Below are 20,594 nucleotides of genomic sequence, written 5' to 3' on the forward strand. Positions count from 1 at the left end.
AGCACAAATAATAATTTCTCCATTTTTACTATTAAATTCAATGGACTTTTTAATTAAGCCACAGGGCAATTAGTATACCAAAGGTAGAATAATGTACCAGCAGCCGTTATTGCAGGAAAGGCTAGACAGCTCAATAACGTCAGTTATTTTAGACTCAAAATGACGGACGTAATTGGAAAAAAGGTTGTGTGAGCATAGCCATAGACTATAATACTGGTATAATGACACGTCACATTGTACGGGCTAATGGATTCCATTATAGTCTATGCTATTATTAGGCATCCATTACAACCTATATTCAATGTATACTTAAGATGATTTTCCTTTGAGGAAAACCTTAAACAGCTGCCAAAACACAGTGCAAATCCTGTCTTAGCTGCGCTAACCAGTTATCGCCAATTTGTGAAAACTTTTGTTGCTTATAGAGAGCAATCACAGAGCAGCTTTTATATTTACAAAAACTGTGACTGCCATTTTGGTAGCAAAACACTGCAGTTTTATGCAAGTTACAGCTATAATTTGAATAAAATGGGCACATTTCGGTGCCAAAATGACAGCCGGCCACAAAACAGCTAACAAAAAGACTTTGTATGAACATGCTATAGTCTTTCAGTGTTTTTTTTCCCCAAGCTTGTCACAAAAGACTGAGGCATTCCCTCTTTTCTCCAGAGATTTCTCCAGACACAACTTGCCACCTGCCCACACTGCCAATACCTGGTTTAATAACCACAGTATCACTGGGCTTGATTTGCCAGCAAACTCACCTGATCTTAACCCAAGAGAGAATCTATGGGGTACTGTCAATCAGAAAATGAGAGACACCTGACCCAACAATGTAGATGAGCTGAAGACTGCTCTTAGACTGGTCTTATATAATATTCTTATTTTCTGAGATAATGAATTTTTGGTTGTCCTGTGAGCCATAAGCTGTAAGCCATAATCATCAACATTAACAGAAATAAAAACTAGAAAAAGTTCACTCTGTTTGTATGACTATATAATATAGGGTTTTCATTTTTGAATTGAATTGCTGAAAGAAAAAAAAATTTTTTGATGACATTCTAATTTATGGAGATGCACTTATATTGTCATCACTGACATCTGTCCATGCACCCAACTGGGCTCACAACCTGAATTTCATATTAGAATCAGAATTTATATATATTTTTTTTCAATTAATTCAACTACAATTGTACCTTGGAATCACACAATGTTATGTCTTATGGATACAACTGTTTAAAACTATGTTCTTAGGTATCATATATTGTATAACTTTCAATAGCTTGTAAAGCAACACAAGGATGATCATGTTTCTGCAAGAGAAATTGCAGTTTTATTTTACAAGATTGTGTTGCATTAGCCAGTATCCACACACAATATCCTATTGATGTGACATGCAATGTGAGAAATAAATTATTTGTGACACAGCGCACAATTGTATAAGGTTACCCAATATAACCGTTCTCCAACTGCATTATTAACAACATAAAATTACATTTTCAATTCTACTAAACCAATCAACCATAAACATTATTGTATTGTAAAAGATGTCTCAGCCTCTCTCAGGTTTCACCTGCATAATCATTTCCCATAATTCTTTCCATTTAATTACGTTGACCATGTTTATTCAAACAATGTTGCCTGACATGCTTGATATTGTTCAGTGTCTCTAGGGTTTATTCTTGGCTAAGTGGCTAAAATATGGAATTACAGATGTGCCTCTTTGCATTTCTCTACTCTGCAATTATTCCACCCTATTTGTGAACTGGAAAATTGTTTTATTCTACAAAACTCTCATATGTGATCTTAACATTAGAATCCCATTTAATGCAGCATATTTAGTCAGATTCTGTATGTTAAAGGGCCTATGTCCTATTTTGTAGTGTTTGAAATTTGGAATTGCATCTTGTGGTCTGATGTTGGGCCTAAAAACTAATACTCTTTTTTTTTTTTTTTTTTTTTTTTACAATAAACTGCAGAGACCAACGGTAGTCAGGTCTCTGGAGTTACAGCAGGAGCTCGGCTGTGATTGACAGCTGGCTCTTGTGGGCTCTGCTTCTGAGCCCAAACTATCACCAGGGTGTATATGTATGCCCTGACGTGCCAACGACACGGCTTCCATGGCGTACATGTATGCCCTGAAGAGAGAAGGTGTTTACAGAGCAGTTTAAGAAATAAAAAGCTGTCTCTTTCAGACAATTTTGATAATCTTTCTAGGGTATGTACACATATCTTCTATACGCTATGCTTTTATACTGTAGACTTTATGGTGCACTTTCAGTGCATACAATTTGCATCATAAAACCTTAATTTGTATGAAAAAAATGCTGCCATAATTTTAGATGCATAACTTTTGTGATGTTTACATGCATTTTTTATGTTGTTTCACTTGACGTTATGCACATTTTTCCAGCTTTTTTTTTGTTGCTAAAAACACCAGGAAAAAAAAACACTATGCCTAGAACATGCTAAAAGCTAGCTGCAAAAAATCACTAATGAAAATGGCTTATGAAATGGTGAGTGTGAATCTAATGTGAAACTGGTAATGCTGGGTTCACACTATGTTTTTGCAATCCATTTTTTTCATCCGTTTTTACAAACAAATGGATGAAAAAATGGGTGGAAAAACGTATGTAAAATGTGGTCAACTACGTTTTTGTGTACATTAAAAAAACATCTATTTTGATTTTTTTTTTATAATGAAAGTCAAAGGAAAAAACGGATCAAAACGGATGCACACATTTGCATCCGTTTTTCCATCAGTTTTCCATCCGTCATGAACAGATTGCAAAAACGTAGTGTGAACCCAGCCTAACTAAGAAAGTACCATAGTGCTCCAGATGACTTTAGGACAGGCATCACATTTATATATGACTGGTACTATTATAATGCCACCACTTACATTATGGAATCTGTCAAGATTTTAAATGATCCTGGATTCGTATGTGACAGAGCATTTCATTATTAGTCTCTTAGCCTAGAAGAATGTCATGTTCCAATCAATACCCGCCTTTTCATCCTAACACTGGAGTTAGTAAACAACTTTTATTGCAGTGGCATAAAGAGATCTGATACCAATGGCAAGATTATTTCTCTCTGTGCACAAATACCCAAGGATGCTTGTTTAAATAAAATCCCAGACTGCGGCAGCATTAAATATAATTTTATTCTTACCACTGTACCTCAAGCTGTTCTGTTGGTAATTAATTGAAGTCGAGAAAGCAATAGGCACTTGTTAGGAGGATGTACATTAATGTGACATAGTGGAGACGATTAAGTAACAGCACTTAAATTTGCACCAAAGGGCACTAATTAATAACCCCGTAGAGTTGTCATTGTTTGTGAAGACGCTGAAGTATGAATCAAAGCAACAGCAGAACAATTCTGCAGGCAAAAACTGCAGCAAGGAATTTGTGTCAATGTGTTCTATTACATAAAAAAATAGAAGATTTTAAAGTTTCTTGCTTAACGCTAACAGGATATAAGTTTACTTGTATATTACCTCTTATTCTAACTATACAAACAGATAAGCTTTCCAGATTTTAAACTACCGTATTTTCCGGCACATACGGCGACTGGGCATTAAAGACGACCCCTGACTTTTATGAAGATTGTCAGGGGTTCGCCTTATACGCCGGAAAATGTTAACCTCTGCCTAACCTCAGCAGGGTTTACTCACTGGAGCCCTGCTGTGATCAGGCAGGGGTTAACTAAAGTTAAGGCTGGGTTCACACTACGTATATTTCAGTCAGTATATGTATATTTCAGTCAGTATATGTATATTTCAGTCAGTATTGCAACCAAAACCAGGAGTGGATTAAAAACACAGAAAGGCTCTGTTCACACAATGTTGAAATTGAGTGGATGGCCGCCATTTAATGGCAAATATTTGCTGTTATTTTAGAACAACGGCTGTTATATTGAAATAATGGCAGTTATTTACTGTTATATGGCGGCCATCCACTCCATTTCACCATTGTGTGATAAGATCCTTTCTGTGTTTTTAATCCACTCCTGGTTTTGGTTGCAATATGAGGACCACAATACTGACTGAAATATACGTAGTGTGAACCCAGCCTAAAGGAAAAAAAAACGACGCTCCGCTGCCGCAAAGGCTTCGGGAGAATGACAAAGGCTTTTGGGACTTCCGGAGCCTCTGCCATTCTTCTGAAGCTCTCCCGGCAGCCGAGTGTCTCCGAGCTTCTCCAATGAGATGCTCAGCTGCCAGGGAAAGCTTCTGGGATCTCCGGCGCAGGCAGATGAGTGGCTGCTGGGAATGGGAGATAGGCGAGTTAACTGTTGTTGTTTTTTTTTACAGGGGTGGGGATGCAGCATTTTTTGAGCTCCCCCACTGTATGCGTCGTCCATACCGGGTGTATAAGACGACCCCTGACTTCTGAGAAGATTTTTCGGGGTTAAAAAGTAGTCTAATAAGCCAGAAAATACGGTAAATAACAAACTAAATTATTTCTTACATAGCACCAACACATTGGTGCAGTGGTATGCAAATATTCTTATCACTCACAATCACATTTTTCTTTCTGAGAAACACAATCCACCTATAAATATGTTTCTGGAGTATGATGTAAAACTGGGGCGCCTCAAGGAATGCCGCAGTGTCATTGTGTGCTGTATGTATATGGACATAACTAGTCATCTGAGTGTTGTCTATGGGATAATTAGTCACAGTCATCAGGCGTGCCAGTGCTGTAATCATGCCCTTGTGGGCATGATTGACAGCACTGTATCACCAATGTTGCCAAGAGGTGGGCGTTTCATTGACTCAGCCCTTTGACGTCTTCATTAGAGATGAGCGAACCAGCCGGATTTCTGGTTTGTATGAATCAGAAATCTTGGCGGATGACTCCCGCTATCTGTTCCCCATGTGCAGCGGGTGGATACATCGTAAGGAACGCCTGGAAAACTGGGATACAGCCATTGGCATTGGCTGTATCCCAGTTTTCCAGGAGTTCCTTACGATGTATCCACCCGCTGCACGGAGGGAGCAGGCAGCGGGAGTCAGCCGCCGAGATTTCTGATTCATACGAACCAGAAATCCGTCTGGTTTGCTCATCTCTAGTCTTCATTACTGCAGACGTGAGCAAGGTCTTATGTGTGCTGTACTGTGCATGTTGAAATGAAGATGTTGGAACTCTGATGCGATGTAAACCCCGCCTCTTGGTAACATTGCTGGAACACCCAGTGATTGTGGCTACTTGGCCCACAGACAATGCCCAGGTGACTAGTTGGCCCATATTTACATACAGCACAAGAATTTTTCAAAGTAAGTTTGGGGCTTATACTGGGCAGGGATGCTGCCTACATGTATATGTTTAGGAGGTGTGCTGGGTGATGTATCAGTACTTTTGCTTAGCTGTATACCCACGTTTTTGCTGATTGGTTCCCTTTAAACTCTCACTGGTAAATCGTTTAATTTGAATTTATATTTATTTATCTGTATTTTATTTATTTGAAATAAATTATCATTAACAAATCTGCTCAATAAGTCATAGAAGTCTTTTTTTACTTGGGGGGGGGGTTGCATGAGATTTGTGGCTACTCTAATTCATGGGTTGTATCTGATATTGTAACTTAGTTATATGTAAGTGAATTGTGAGTCACCAGGCAAGACCTATGAACACCACTGCTTCATGAAAACATCCATATTTTTCTAATCTCATAAACCCCTCTACAGTAGGAGTTAATATGTTCCTTATAAGAAGGCTGCTGTAAATCAATCACAGCTGTCATATTCAGTGCAAGAGTACATCACGCCAAATGTTTCACAGATGTATAAGCTCAAACGGACACTTACAGTTAATATAAACTCTATTTTGATCTCAGTTGTTTAAAAATCAACTACCACATATGGAAAAATGGGATTTTTATGAACTGACCATTGCTTATTTGAACTTCCTCCTGTACATGTGCCATCCTTTCTGCAGTTTTGATATCGCGACTCAATGCTGGCATAGCAGTCTGACCAGGGACAACACCAGTCAGCAATACCTCTACTCTCTCTTCAGTCCGACTTCTTGCTTGGCAGCACACCACAGCTGAAAAATAATCCATAAAAATAATTCAAGCATGAAATATACACACAAAAATTTAAAAAAGCACATACTTTTTAAATAAATGTGAAGAAAGGATACATTTATTAAAACTATGTGAGTCTCATAAAAATGGCATCATAAAAAAAATGCATAGTTGGAATCAGTACACTTATAACAATGTATACAAATAATATATATATGATGATTGAACATCTGGGCTTATTCTCCTCTTACATGGGCAGCTATATTTCTAACCTATTCCTGTTCTGCTTATCACCCATATGCATTCTGACTGCCTGATTTCCACAGATGCTGCTGTGAAGATAGTTAGTCACTTTGTATAAGCATCCCTATGATAGCCTAAATGTGTCATTGGCTATGTTCAAACTAAGTAATAAAAAAAGAGAAAAGACATCCACTTTTTCTTTTTAAAATTATGTCCTTTATTACCGCATTTTATTCCACCTTAAAGTGACACGGTCACCCTCTTTTTTGCATTATGACTCTACACAGGTGTAATGGGTAAATTAAGCAGTTTTCATACCTTACTTTATGTCATACGTTGGGTGCTTGTTCAAGTTAAAACTGATCTTTTATCAACTGTAGATTGTGCTAAGTCGGCGGGGCTTCACAGCAACAGTGCCACTTAGCCCCGTCCACAGCACCACCGTTGGCCCCACCTCTCCGTGACATGAGCTAATAAACCCCACCCCGTTGTCGACCATTGGAACAGGCTGGCCTAAAGGTCTAGGCCCCACCCCCTCTAGCTTGGCCTGCGCCTCTTAGTGAATCCAGCAGGTTAATTGGGGGCCAGTCTTCATAAATATCCCCCAAAAAGTGCAGTGATGGTTTTCCAAAAAATTTCTGTGTGTGTTTCCAGCCTCACACACGTTTCCTTTTTTCCACCATCCTTTCACTGTCTATACTTTTACATTCAAGGGACTTTTCAATGAAAGACACACGCAAAGGGCAATCAGTCCACCTAAACTAGAAAAACGTTCAATGGCCGTCATTGCATCTGCTAAAACATCCGTGGTTTAGCATGTTTTATTATTATTATTATTTTGATACTCAAAACAGTAGACATTGTTTTAAGTATCAAACAACGGGCAGAAAAAAAGTCAAGTAAACATAGCCATAGAGTAGAACAAACTAGTAATATTTCCCTTTTTAGATTCTCAAATACATACAAATAATAAGAAGCTAACATTACATATAAATACTTTAGGGACTTGAAGACAATTATTTGCTGGTGGAAACATTTACATAGGCTCTATGGAGTAAATGCATTATTTATCAGTGTAGCCTTTGCACTGCTTTTTATGGCATACACACATTTGAAAAAATGGTCATGACTTTGGATGATTTATTTACTAATATCTCCTGCTACATTTTTTTGACCGAAAAAATAAAAGGTGTAGGATACAGTATATAACAATATAAGGGGTAGGATAGTACACAGAAGGGCCTAAGGAACCTGATAATGCCCTATTATGTGGCATGTACTAGCCTAGGCGGGGTGGTCGGACCCGCACTGGATCCTAGCCCTGACCACTCTTACGTAACTCTACAAACACCAGGAAGCTGACTGCCTAACTAAAAAGACGGACAAAAAGAGAAAGGAGCGCTGCACCTCACACCTGTGGCTGACAGTTTTGTCTCTCGGCCTGGGTCCCTACACTAACTCAACACTGTGTCAGTAAGCGACTGCTAACTCTGAAAAGCGAGCACAAACAGGGAAGGGAGGCCACGGAATGGCCCTGTAACCCCACTGTCCCAGGACCAAACCCCAAGAGCCCCCCAAACCCAGCAGGCACCACCAGCGGAGAAAGAAGCCACCAAGCAACACAAGTTTTAACATGGTCTTTAAACTCACCACTGCTCCTGCAGGTAGAGCAGGAAAAATAGGAGGTACTTGTCTTGTCTGCACAGGTGCTTCCTGCTAATTGGCGTCACATGGGTCTTACCAGGAGGAGTGCTAGCACTCAGAAAAGAGAGAAACGTAAAATACGGACAGAAAGAGAAAGGACCTCTGCACCTCACACCTATGGCTGACACTAATGCCTCTCGGCTACATTTAAAAACAAAACTAAAAAGATACTGTCTATCTTAGGACATGTTCACACAATTCTATTATCTGATCAAATATATAATACACTGCAGTGCATAGCATAGCATAGCAGATTAGCCTCTGCCTTAGGCTCTGATTGCCTATGCCTTAGGGTCTGATTATCTGATGTGCCGATACATCCATATGCAGGAAGGGGTAAAAGTATACTTTTGAATTCTACCCTTAAATCTAAAACAATACTACATTTATTATTTGTATATCTAGCTGTATCAATGCATGCTGTACATTACAACCTTTAGGCTACATTTTCAGCTTAAGATTATGTTCACACAATGTTTTTTAAGCTCCGCTTAAAATGATGTCCGTCGTTTTGAGTCTAAAATGACGGACATCACTTAACTCCCTGAGGAAGCGGTGCGAAACGGCATTGGAGTAAGGTGGGAGGCCAGTGGACTGGGATCCTGTACACCCTTTGGTCCTGTTGCCATGTGTATGGTTTTACTTTATACTATTACTCTGTTAAGAGTACTGAAGCTTCATAGCACAGCACAATTGCACCCTATTTTATATATGCATTTATGCTGAATAAGTTATTTATGTTTATGTTCATGATTATTATTGGGACACATAGTACTATATAGGCCCCTGATGGCAAACCTATGACACGCGTGTCAGCACTGACATGCATAGCCATAGTCGCTGACACGCTTTGGCCGCGTACAGAAAATTATGCGGCCGCATGCAGGCTCCAAGCTGTCTGGCTGCCTGTCAGTGCAATGACGTCGGTTATTTTGAGTATTCCCTGCCCGTCAGTGCAATAACAGCTGCTGGTACATTATTCTAGTTTGCGGTTACTGATTGGCCTTTGGGTGTCTCTAACAAAAAAGTACATTAAATTTAATAGTGAAAATGTTGAAAGGATTGTGAAAAACAAAAAATTGTGTGTGAACAACAAAAAAATAACACCTGTTGTTTGCAATAGAAATCTGAAAATAATTACCATGATCATTATTTTGATGTCTTCACAGGCAAGGTCCGTTATTTTATATATTGTGCGCATTGGACAATTAAATTGCGACAATAACGGACTTAAAATAGAAAAAGCGGACACCTTTTCTTTTTTTGACGTTGTATGAACATAGCCTAAGAAGTGTTATTTGTTTTCGTTATGGTCAATTGTAGCATTGTAAACAAATGTTTCACAGTTGTAAACAGGCAAGAGCTACTGCAGGATTTATATGGTAGTTTGCTATTTGTAATGGTTGAATGGGTCCAACATTGAAGCCGTGTTTATGGCCTATAACTCAAACTTGGCCTTTTCACTCTGAAATGTAACAAAATGTTGTTTTTTTTTAAAACAAAGCTTTGAACCAGGCATGCAATCATGTTTAGACATCAGGATTACTGGGGAAATTGACCTCTGAATCAATTGTCTAAGAATGAATGCATTGTAGTTAGCTTTAGCGTCATTCACACTAGTGCTTTTTTTATCGATATTGTGTCAACATAACTTCAGAAACAAACATTTTAAAATATTCCATTTATTGCTATCAGATCCAAATCAATGCCAAAATGCCCATTCAACAGCAAAGTGGACACATTCCACTGTCTTCCTGCTCTTTTCGGCTTGGTAAGAGAACATAACCAATAGAATATCTATTTATAGACTATACAAGTAATTCGCAAAATTAATCCATTTTTTCATCCACTTCTTATTGATTGACTCCTCTCAATCAATAGAATACATGCATCTAAAAAGGACTGTATTCCACTAACGGCACTAAGAAAATAACTGGGGCATTTCTAATCTATGTAGCTTTGTTTTTCCATCAAAATCTAGGCAAATCTAGGTTATAGAATGCATGTACTGGCACATGGAGTATTCTTGGATATTCTTCCATATTAGTAAGCAGCGTTACAGTATAATGCCACAATTAGGCATGTAGTGGGTCCCTTCTTTGTGGTCGTCTTCTCATGGATTACATATTAATCTAGGAGAAAAATTGCAGGTATATCCACATATTTACTCACAGAAGGCTATCGATACACAATATAGATCCTTAGCACTGCTGTGTGCAAGGGCCCAAATAGAATGAATTCAAAAACAGAAGTATAATAAGGCTATGTTCACACATTTATTTTTCTTTGCCGTATTTCAGCCTTCATTTTGAAGCAAAAACACAACTGTATTGTGCAAATTCCGTCCGTAAATTGCATAATACAACTTTATTTTTTACTTCAAAAAGATTTACGGCCAAGGAAAGGCATTGTGTGAATATAGCCTTAGGGTGGGTTCACACGTACTGGAATAGCAGTGGGACAGCACACTGATTGGCTGAGCAGGATGTCAGGGAGCCATGAGCCACAGAAGCAGGCGTGGACAGGTAAAGTATTCATTGGTCAGTGGTAGGTTAAGGGGGGCGGGGTTTACATACTTGCAACGGAATAAAAAATCTGCTTTGAGTATGTAAACCTATTAAAACTGACATTTTGGTAATGGCAGTGGAAGTTCCAAGTGGAATCCCCGCCCCGTAGACTCAGCTTGGAATCCCGCCCACCTCACTGTCTCAATGTTATGTATAGGGCGCCTCCGCTCTCCGCGGCTCCTCACTCAAAGAATTGACACGTGAAATCTTTGAGCGGAGAGCCGCGGAGAGCAGAGACGCACTATACATAACATTGAGACAGTGAGGCAGGAGCCAAGAGCGTGGATTCCTTTCGGTATCTCTGCCTGTTTTTATCAGTGTGAACGTACCCTTAATCCCTTCAAGACACAGCCCAAAATTACCCAAATAACCACGCCAATTTTCATTTTTGGGTTTTTTGGTTTTTTCTCCTCCCCTTCTAAGAGCTCTAGCACTGTCATTTTTCTATCTACAGGGCCATGTAAGGGCTTGTTTTTTTCAGGAACAGGTGTACTTTGTAATGGCGCTTTCATTCTACCATGCCATGTATGATGGAACCCCAAAATATAATTTAAGAAAATTCATTACACTGTGTGAAAAAGACTGCGTTATTCCATAGACTTCAATGCAATTTATTGGACACTTAAAATGGTACAATAACGGACGTCTTTTTTAAAACAAAAAGCAGACGCCATTTTCCTTTATTGGACGTTGTGTGTACATAGCATTACACAGATTTTCTTTTCTTTTTTAATGAAATCCTTTTTATTTGCAATTAATTATTAATAAAATGGCCCTATTGTGACTCTTATAACAGTTTGACTTTTTCACCTACGGGTCTATCTAGGGCATCAAAATTGCAAGGAAAGGGTTACACTAAGCACTGAACTTGAACTGATGTTGCCGCTGAGAAGCTTTTTTGTTTGTTTGTTTCCCAACCAGGCACAGTACATTAAATAAAACTCCTTAAAAATTATAAAGCCCAGTTTTATATTATTATTATTATTACTAAGCAGCAGTAATTCTAATAGTAAAAAGTTGTAAAACAAACATTACAAATCATTTTTTCCCTTGCCTAATGAGAAGGTGCTACATTCAGCACAAATTTCCCACTATAGGAAATAATTAACCTTTTTGATTTTACTTCCAGTTAGGCAAGCTGTGATATTGAACAATGACAGAATATAATATAGCTACCCACTGTAAGAATGACTAAATTTTCTACTCTCCTCTGAAGCGGTTTATCTATTAATAAACTTTTTTTTATTATTATTTCTAAAGAAATGTCTCTCTTTTGAAGAAACTCATTAACCTTGGGCTCTCTTCAGTTTTCTATGTTTACAGATCATTAAATTGCTCACAGGTGATTGCAAAGTGTGAACAGCGGGAGATTGTTTCCCACAAAAATAATCAAGACATCCAACTTCACAGAACTGGGAAAAAAGCCCTCTTCCTTTATACTTTTACACATCACACACAGCCACACATCATGCAACCATTTTCCCAGTCCCCCAGACACCAAATTACATATGAATCATTAATGTATGTAGTCTTGGGAAAATGTATATATTATATATTGCATTGTCAGCCCAACTTTTATTATTAACAACCACCAATTATCCAAAGGAAGGCAATAAGAAATCATAGAAAACCTTTTTAAAAACTGCAACTCAAGGGGTACCAAGGGTCTGGATACCACTCATTAAAATGAACATCAGATGAAGGGGACAATTTTATGTATAGAAAAAAATTGCAAGGGAAGGGTTACACTAAGCACTGAACTTGTACTGATGTTGCCGCTGAGAAGCTAAAGAGGTAGGGTTACATTGCAGCACCGTAGACATGCAGCAGTAGGATAAATGATGTTTACACAACAGGGACAACTGCCCTGAGCTTTATTGGTGGTGATAGGGGAGGGAAGCTTTATTTACCTTTGAGGAACAGTGTGGATCATCTTTAGCAGGCAGAAAAGCTCATCAATTACAGATACACAACCACGCTTTCTCAGACTCTCTCTCTTTTCCTCTCAAAGCTCATGGTAAACCCCACCACAACTTCTTGTAATGTGTCCTGCTCTGTACGTTACTAGACAACAAGCAGTTGACAACAGAATGCAGGGAAGTGAGGCACCTAGTGGCTAAGACTTTGGGAGCCATTGTTACTTAAGGAAGTGATTTACAAATATGTAAGGAATCACGTTAGCTACAAAATGGAAAGATTTTTTTTTTAAACAACAGTGACCATATACAATATTTAGATAACCTGCATAGTTTAAAGATTTTATGGGAAATACCTGGAGTGGAGTTGGGTGGCTGAGCTTCTGGAATCCCATGAATTGGATATATCCATCGTATACCTGAAATATTTCCATCTTCTGTCCTTGAAATGCTTTTTAAAATGTAAAAATATGTTAATACACTTACAATTGGTTTTCAATTATATAACATTTTGCCTATACCCATTTAAAATGTAATGCTCTAATGATGTTTTTACAAAGTTATTTTTATAAATGTTAATAATAAGTACAGTATATATCATGGTGCTGTTTATCACATTCTTAGCGGAATTATTGACAATGATCTGTGGTAGAACAAGTAGCATGTGATTACTTTCAAAAGTCTGCCCTTCTCCAATATATTCTGAATGCAGCAACCATGCTCATGCATCCACCCAGTGCCAGTCACTGCACTAGCTACCCATTCACTTTAGAATACAATTGAGACATATCCTCTTTACTCCCAAAACACTCCAGTGCTGCATTGCCCACATTCTTCCTCACATCTATCACTCTACCTAGGCTCTATGTTATGCAATTTAAGATTAACATCCACCACGCCTTTCGAGAAGACTTTGCTTGTCCTGTACCATTTAAAAAAAAAATTTAATTTGCTACATCAAACAAATTAACGGCGAACAGCATTTGGAAATAATAGGCATGTTCATTATTTTAACGTTCGTTCTTAAGGACGGACTTTAAAATAACAAAAAGGGGCAACACAGCAGGCGGTATTGCATTGCATTCAATGCAATGCCAAAGCTGCAGATATGAACAGACGTTGATCTCATTGCAATCAGTGTCCATTCTTTTCTAAAAAATAACATTGTGTGCACATAGCCTTAGGCTGGGTTCACACTACATATATTTCAGTCAGTATTGTGGTCCTCATATTGCAACCAAAACCAGGAGTGGATTGAATACACAGAAAGGCTCTGTTCACACAATGTTGAAATTGAGTGGATGGCCGCCATTTAATGGCAAATATTTTCTGGTATTTTAAAACAACGGCCGTTGTATTGGAATTTATGGCAGTTATTTACTGTTATATGGCGGCCATCCACTCAATTTCAACATTGTGTGAACAGATCCTTTTTGTGTTTTTAATCCACTCCTGGTTTTGGTTGCAATATGAGGACCACAATACTGACTGAAATATACGTAGTGTGAACCCAGCCTTACTCTGCAATATCTGATTTTGATTGTACACATACCCTCTGAATTGTAAGGTGTTGTGGAATATGTTGATGTTCCATAAACACAGATTACTATTATTATATAGTCATCAGTTACATAGAATTTCTCACTTCCGTATGATCATTGGTGCATAAAGTGCAATGAGAAGACTGTCAGTAAAATTGGGACATGATATGAATGAAACATTTTCTATTGCGTATGCCTACATTTTTATGCCTGGGATGCGCTCTCTCATCCATTCCAATACAACATTCAATGTAATCCCAGGAGTAGTGTAGCTAACTTCAAAGGAAATGTTGCCTCTAATTTTTACTTATAAGTTATGATGTCAATTCTGTTTCGCCTATAAGAAATATTTGCACATCTAAGACTGATAGTTATCTACTCCCGTCTATTTTAACCTACGTAATCTTTGTTATGGCTGTTTTTGTTTTGTGTTTGCATGTTTCATATAAAGTCAAGTTTCCAAAACTTACCTTTTCAGTTCTGTACTTAAATCTTCATTATCATCATGATTCCAGCTGCCTCCATTTGCTTTTACCATGTGAACAACTACCAAAGCTTCATAAAGTTTCATAGTATCTGGGGCAAAAAGTACTGGGATATCCAGCTTTTCCTTGGCAGCTAAGGGGATGCCTAAATACAATGAATGTCTCGTCAATGTCAGATATACATTCAGAAATGTAAAAAATTTTGATCAAAGATACATAATTGGCTTGACTTTTTAAAGGAAAACCAACAGCACAAGACTGTTTAAATGATAATCGTCCTGTGTAATTGCAGGCAACAATTGAAAAATTGTTCATGTGTAGTGGATCGGACCCTCAAATCATTGTTAATCATTCACTAATCGTTTGCTGTAATTCCACATTCATTCTATGTAGTTACGAATTTGTTCACTAATGGTTCAGTGTAAGGCTAGGTTCACACAACGTTTTTTTTTTAGTAAAGAACGGACGCTGATTGCAATGGCCGCCCGCTGTGTTCACACATCGTTATTTTAGCGCCCATTCTTTAGAACGGGCGTTAGAATAATGTGCCTATTAATTATTTTCGGACTCTGTTCACTGAAACACAGCGTCCGGAAACATCAGCTGTTCACACAACGCAATGTGCAGCGGAGGCCATACATTGCATTGACGTGAATGGCTTATTGATTTTCGGGCACACCCAACTGTGCCCACAAATCAATTGTGAAAAAAGAACGTTCCTGCAGCCGATACAGAGGTATCGGCTGCAGGAACGGGCTGAGTATAGTCTGGCAGCTGGCTGTTGTGTGAACCAAGCCTAACAGTGTAACTGCACATTGTTCCTTCTTTTGCTTGGATCAGATGGAGTAAACGATCATAGTAATGATCGTAACTAAAGACTATTGTTCTGTGTAATATGGTGAACGATTTCAGGTTAACGATTAACAATCTAGTTTGCGATTGTTTATCGCTAGTCATTAATCGTTAAAAATTGCTTAGTCTAATAGGACCCTAAAAGGCCATATTGCACGGCGCGATTCGCTAGGGGAATGAAGTGACAACTTCTCAGGTCAGCAATTGCTTCCCACTCATTCCCGCTCGCTGCCTGTGCTATTACAGCAGACCGTCACTGTCATGATCGGACCGCATCAACATGCTGGATTTTAAGTTATGTCTAATTCAAGGGAGGAGTGGCTATGACTGCTGACTACCTTGCAATCTGTAACCATGGAACATTAATGTTTGCATAAGAATTGTAGATATAAAACATTAAACAGCAGTGGGCCCCATAGCAAATACCAAACTGGGCCACCCATGAGTTCTAAGTTCGAGGGGGACGGGTACACAAAAGATTAAAACTGGGGTTCATCTCCCTCTCGATAGGCTATGTTAGCTGCCTTTACGCTGTTTATTTATTTTTTTAAATACTAAAATTTTTATTATGTCTTTATTATGTTTTAGCTTGATATACTCTTTCCATATACCCCAGCACACAGTAAAGGCATTGTAAAGACCCTATGAGCTAGAGAAAAGAGCAACCAACCACCATCATCTGCCTACATTTTAGCAGACTATCCATTAAAATGGCTGCAAGTAGTACTGTAGCCAACGAGCAGCCAACTGTAACTTTCTCCAATAGAATCAGCTGTTTCTCAATATAAAGGAGTTGTCAGAAATTTTTATTTTTAGTTTAAATATTTCTAGACAGTTTTTCCTGTACAAGTTGCAGTATTTTATGTATGTCAAATCAATATAAATTATCAACAATTGTAAACCATTTACAGACAGTTTTCACTTCTAAGACCGTACCAATAATACAAGGAGCTTGACACTGCATAGGGGATAACACACTATGGAACCATTGTCTCATAAATTCAATGTCATTGCCTCTATGGTGACTTTAAGACGTTCAGGATAAGTGCTAATCATGTATTGTTTATTTTGCATTCAAAATAAGTATTTGTCTCACCACAGGACAATGATGAAAAGATTACAAATAGCGAGTCATATGCCGAATCCTCAAGAACATAAAATTAACATTACAGGAATGAAAAGCCTTTAGCTATAATTTATGCTATTTTTCTAAAGTTCTGTATAAATCAAGCAGTTGGATTAAAGAAAAAAGGAGTTTGCTTGCATCTACATAAAAAGAAAATCTAAAAAGAAATTGAAGTAATGGCGTTGGAATTGCACATATTTCTTCCTAGCAAATTGGGAGGATAATGTTATTTTTTAAATACAATTGGATGGCAGAACACTAATGAGCATTACAATTATTATTCTCTTCTTAGATATTACAACTAGCAAATGGTAGAATGTTGGCTCTATAGTGACTTTAAGACAAGTGTATCGTTTAATATTGAAAAGACCTGTGCACTTTTAAGGAGGATAACCCATGAACTCAGCCCCTATATAAAGTTATGATTAACAACTGACAAAGCAAGATGGTTGCTATAACCTTTAATGACTTAAATTAAAGAAATGTAAGTTTTTTGCATTTTTTTTCTTTATGCCTTTTAAGAGCCATCATTTATTTTCCATTTTTAACCCCTTCATGACATTGAGGTCATTGATGCACGCATGTCCAGGTCAAATTAATGCAATGTTCCTCTTCGCCTTCTAAGAGCTATAGCACTTTTACTTTTCCACCTACAGGGCTGGTTGGGGCGTCATTGTTTGCGCCATGATCTCTAGTTTTTTTATTGGTATCATATTGATGTAAGAAAAATTTTGACTGTTTATTAATTTTTTGTAAATATAATTAAAAAAAATCAGCAATCCTGGTGTTCTTTTTTTCCATTTCCATTTACTCCCCCTCAACGCATGTTTTGCGTTATCGCTTCCTCATGGCAGTGATACATGGCAGCAAGCCTATGTGTGAGTGATTGCTATGCTACTGTATATATTGGACGTGCATCAGTGTTGATACGCTGGTGCTATTATATCCTATTTGGGATGGCAGCTACACATGGGAAGTGACCTGATGTACTTTCACATCAGGGTTGGTTTGGTAGGACTCCCCATAAATGATAGTAGAGACACTGTATAATATTATTATATGCTGCTGTGCACACCACCACCTAAACCTGGTCTGTTCGATTGTTGAACTTTTTTTGTCTTTTTGTGTATTTTTTTATAATAAAGAAAGTGATTTTATTTGGATCTAGCCTCGTTTTTCTGATATTAATTTCTTTTAAAGGTGTATTCCAGGGAAAAGTTTTTCAGGTATTAATTTCTTTTAAAGGGGTATTCCAGGGAAAAGTCGGAGATCACAGGGTGTGCGACCTCTGTACCTCCGCCAATCTCCATATTGGTCCCCAGCTTCTGTGCAATGAATAGAGCCGATGGAGTATAGCACTCTTCCAGCATACTTGATCAATGCTGTCTAGGAGAGTCCTTGGGTTGCCCTAACAATAGATTGCATTATGGGAAGCCAATTCGAACCACTGCATACTCATTGACATTTAGTAGGACCATACATTGGGTGTGGAGAAGGCTTAAAGTGACACTGTCACCCCCTTTTTGAATTTTGACTGCACTCCACAGGTGTAAAGGGTAAATGTTACAGCTTTCATTACTTATTTTATATCACACCTTATGATGCTTGTTCTGGTAAAAAGTCATTTTTATCACCTGTGAATTGGTATATGTGGGCGGTCCTTGTGGCATTTGTGCCACATCGCTCTTCACCTAGCGCCACTTAGCCACGCCCCCATCCGTGACACAATCCTCGCATAGGCCCCCCTCAGCGGCCATTGGTGTGGGACAATCCAGGGGGGTGGGGCCTAGAGCTTTAGGCTGGCCCTTCCAATGGCTGAGGGGGAGGGAACTATGATGTCATGATGTCACAGAGGGGTGGGGCTAAGTTGTGCCAGGGGTGGAGCGATGTGGCACAAAAGTCCCGCGGCCCCGCCCACATATACCAATCCACAGGTGATAAAAGCGACTTTTTACCAGAACAAGCACCATGAGGTGTGATATAAGATAAGTAATGAAGGCTGTAACATTTACTATTTACACCTGTGGAGAGCAGTTAAAATGCAAATAGGGGGTGGCAGTGTCACTTTAAATACCCAGCCCTCTCCATTCTCATGGAACAGTGAATAAATAAATAAATAAATCAAACTAGTCAGTTTTGTGTGATAAAAATATAACTACTCTTCATTAGTTTGATACATGTGCTGCAAATGTAGGCTGTATAGAGATTAGTTGTCAGGCCACAAAATTTGCATAAAAAACACTAAGTGAAAAATCACTGCAAAACCACATTTCAGTTTGATGTCTTCTTTGAAAGCACAACATACAATAACATGTACTGATTTAACAATTAACAAAAAATGCAACAAAAAACAGCAACACTCAACAAATTGTGTTTCTTTTTTTTTAGGTTCAAAGTGTGAATAGGATTTTTATAACTGTTTCCACATTACAATGTATGAATTTTTCTTTTGAATAGTAGTAAATTTTAAATTCTTGCACTTGTTCTGACCTATTTTCTGATTTGTATGGGCTTCTAATAAGCAAAGAAGAGCAAAGAATAATGTAATTGATATAAAGCAGAAAAGAAAACTGTGCAAATTAAAAAGATGCATAGCACAGATATATGCAAAATAAATAAGTATAAAAAGTGGCCATATTAGATTTCTGTACAGGAACCTAAAAGAAAAGGTACAAAACCTGCACATAAACCAAGATAAAATCATTGTGCTATTTCATCAAAGTTGTCAAGACAAGATGCTTAAAATAAATACCTTGTGTTTGCTTCAGGGGCAGACAGAACGCTGGCTCTTTATTGATGGAATGGCGCAGAACAGATGCACTAAGACGATGCATGGTCTGTTCTTGATCTGAAAATATGGAACAAAAAAGATGGAATATTTTCTTATACTTCAATGTCAAATTCAAGGAAATAAATTCACTGATGGCTGAAATGTGATCAAAGGCCTTTTCTAATGAAAGTACTTCATGGATGAATGTTCTTCAAAGTACATTCTCAAATAGGAGGTGACAGCATCTCCCTTCCCTTTCTTTTCTCTTTGCATTTTTAATCATGTTGCCTGTCATGCCTGTGATAATTTGAGGTTTTAACCTGGAAATCGCACTAGCTACCTTTACTGCAAGTTACTAAAGTAATCAAAAAGCACGGACAATATTAAAACACCAAAATGGGATAATTAAAAGCGATGCATAACTTTCACATTACCTTCAGCTTTTTCGGCTATAAATTATAAATGTTGGCATACATATTCTACATTTTTATTTATATATTAATCTTAACTATGTAGTTTTGCGAAGAGTGGGCTAAGTTGATTGTTTACAACTAAATCCACCTTCAGATACATTTTGGCAGTGGGGCAGATATTCTAAGCCTCCTTGTATAACGAAGATTGTCCCTAGTTAAAGGGGTACTCCAGCGAAAAGCTTTTTCCCAGTAATTAAAACACATTACAAAGTTATATAACTTTGTAATATGCTTCAATCACCTATCTGCCCCCTTCCCTATCTTTTCCCCGCTCAATCCCCTACCAGGAAGTGAAGTAAACTCATTCTTACCTAATGACTGTTGACCCCAGGCTTTTCTGTGGAAGCCATTTTCTGACAATGACATCATCAAGAGAGATGCACGTCTAAGCCCTGTTAAGCCAGCCTCCCTTTGTCAGATGACTCAGGTTGCTCAGCTCTGATTGGCTGAACAAGATGTAAGCCATCTAACAGTTTTCCAGTGTCAGTTAGACATCACAGGAGACAAAGTGCATCATGGGAAAGCCCAAACCAGGAAGTGAAGAAAAAAAATTAAGCCACCAACTGGAGCAGGGACCTGCAAACAGCGTGAAATTCAAACAGAGACAGACTCCAGAGGGATGGTAAATGTAAAAACTATGTTTAAATGGATTGATTGTTTTGGGTTTTTTTTTTATCAGCGCTGAAGTACCCCTTTAAGGATGGGATCCGATAACTTCCAGTCTACTGAGCTATTATAACAAAGAGCACACAATACCTAAATTTTTTTTTGTGTAACAGGTCACTGAAAAATACGTCTGCATATTTCTTTACATACCCCTCACTTATGACTGATGGTTGCCCAGTAATGCAGCAGACGTTATTTTTGAGGCATTTCATACA

The 20,594-nt window shown here is 38.1% G+C and overlaps 1 protein-coding gene across 3 annotated transcripts in view; it reads right to left on the reverse strand.

The window, feature by feature from the left end:
* The window catches only part of CFAP47 (cilia and flagella associated protein 47), a 313,997-nt gene that overhangs the window by 21,598 nt on the left and 271,805 nt on the right, over positions 1-20,594 (reverse strand). For all 3 annotated transcript variants that reach the window (XM_069971016.1, XM_069971013.1, XM_069971015.1), the window contains exons 58-61: positions 19,223-19,318; positions 14,478-14,637; positions 12,823-12,917; positions 5,898-6,056 (exon numbers count right to left, since the gene is read on the reverse strand). In XM_069971016.1, the coding sequence (XP_069827117.1) occupies positions 5,898-6,056; positions 12,823-12,917; positions 14,478-14,637; positions 19,223-19,318 (510 nt within the window). The remainder of the gene's footprint in view (positions 1-5,897; positions 6,057-12,822; positions 12,918-14,477; positions 14,638-19,222; positions 19,319-20,594) is intronic.

This window comes from Dendropsophus ebraccatus, chromosome 5, assembly GCF_027789765.1.
Source record: "Dendropsophus ebraccatus isolate aDenEbr1 chromosome 5, aDenEbr1.pat, whole genome shotgun sequence".
In the NCBI taxonomy this organism is placed as follows: domain Eukaryota; kingdom Metazoa; phylum Chordata; class Amphibia; order Anura; family Hylidae; genus Dendropsophus; species Dendropsophus ebraccatus.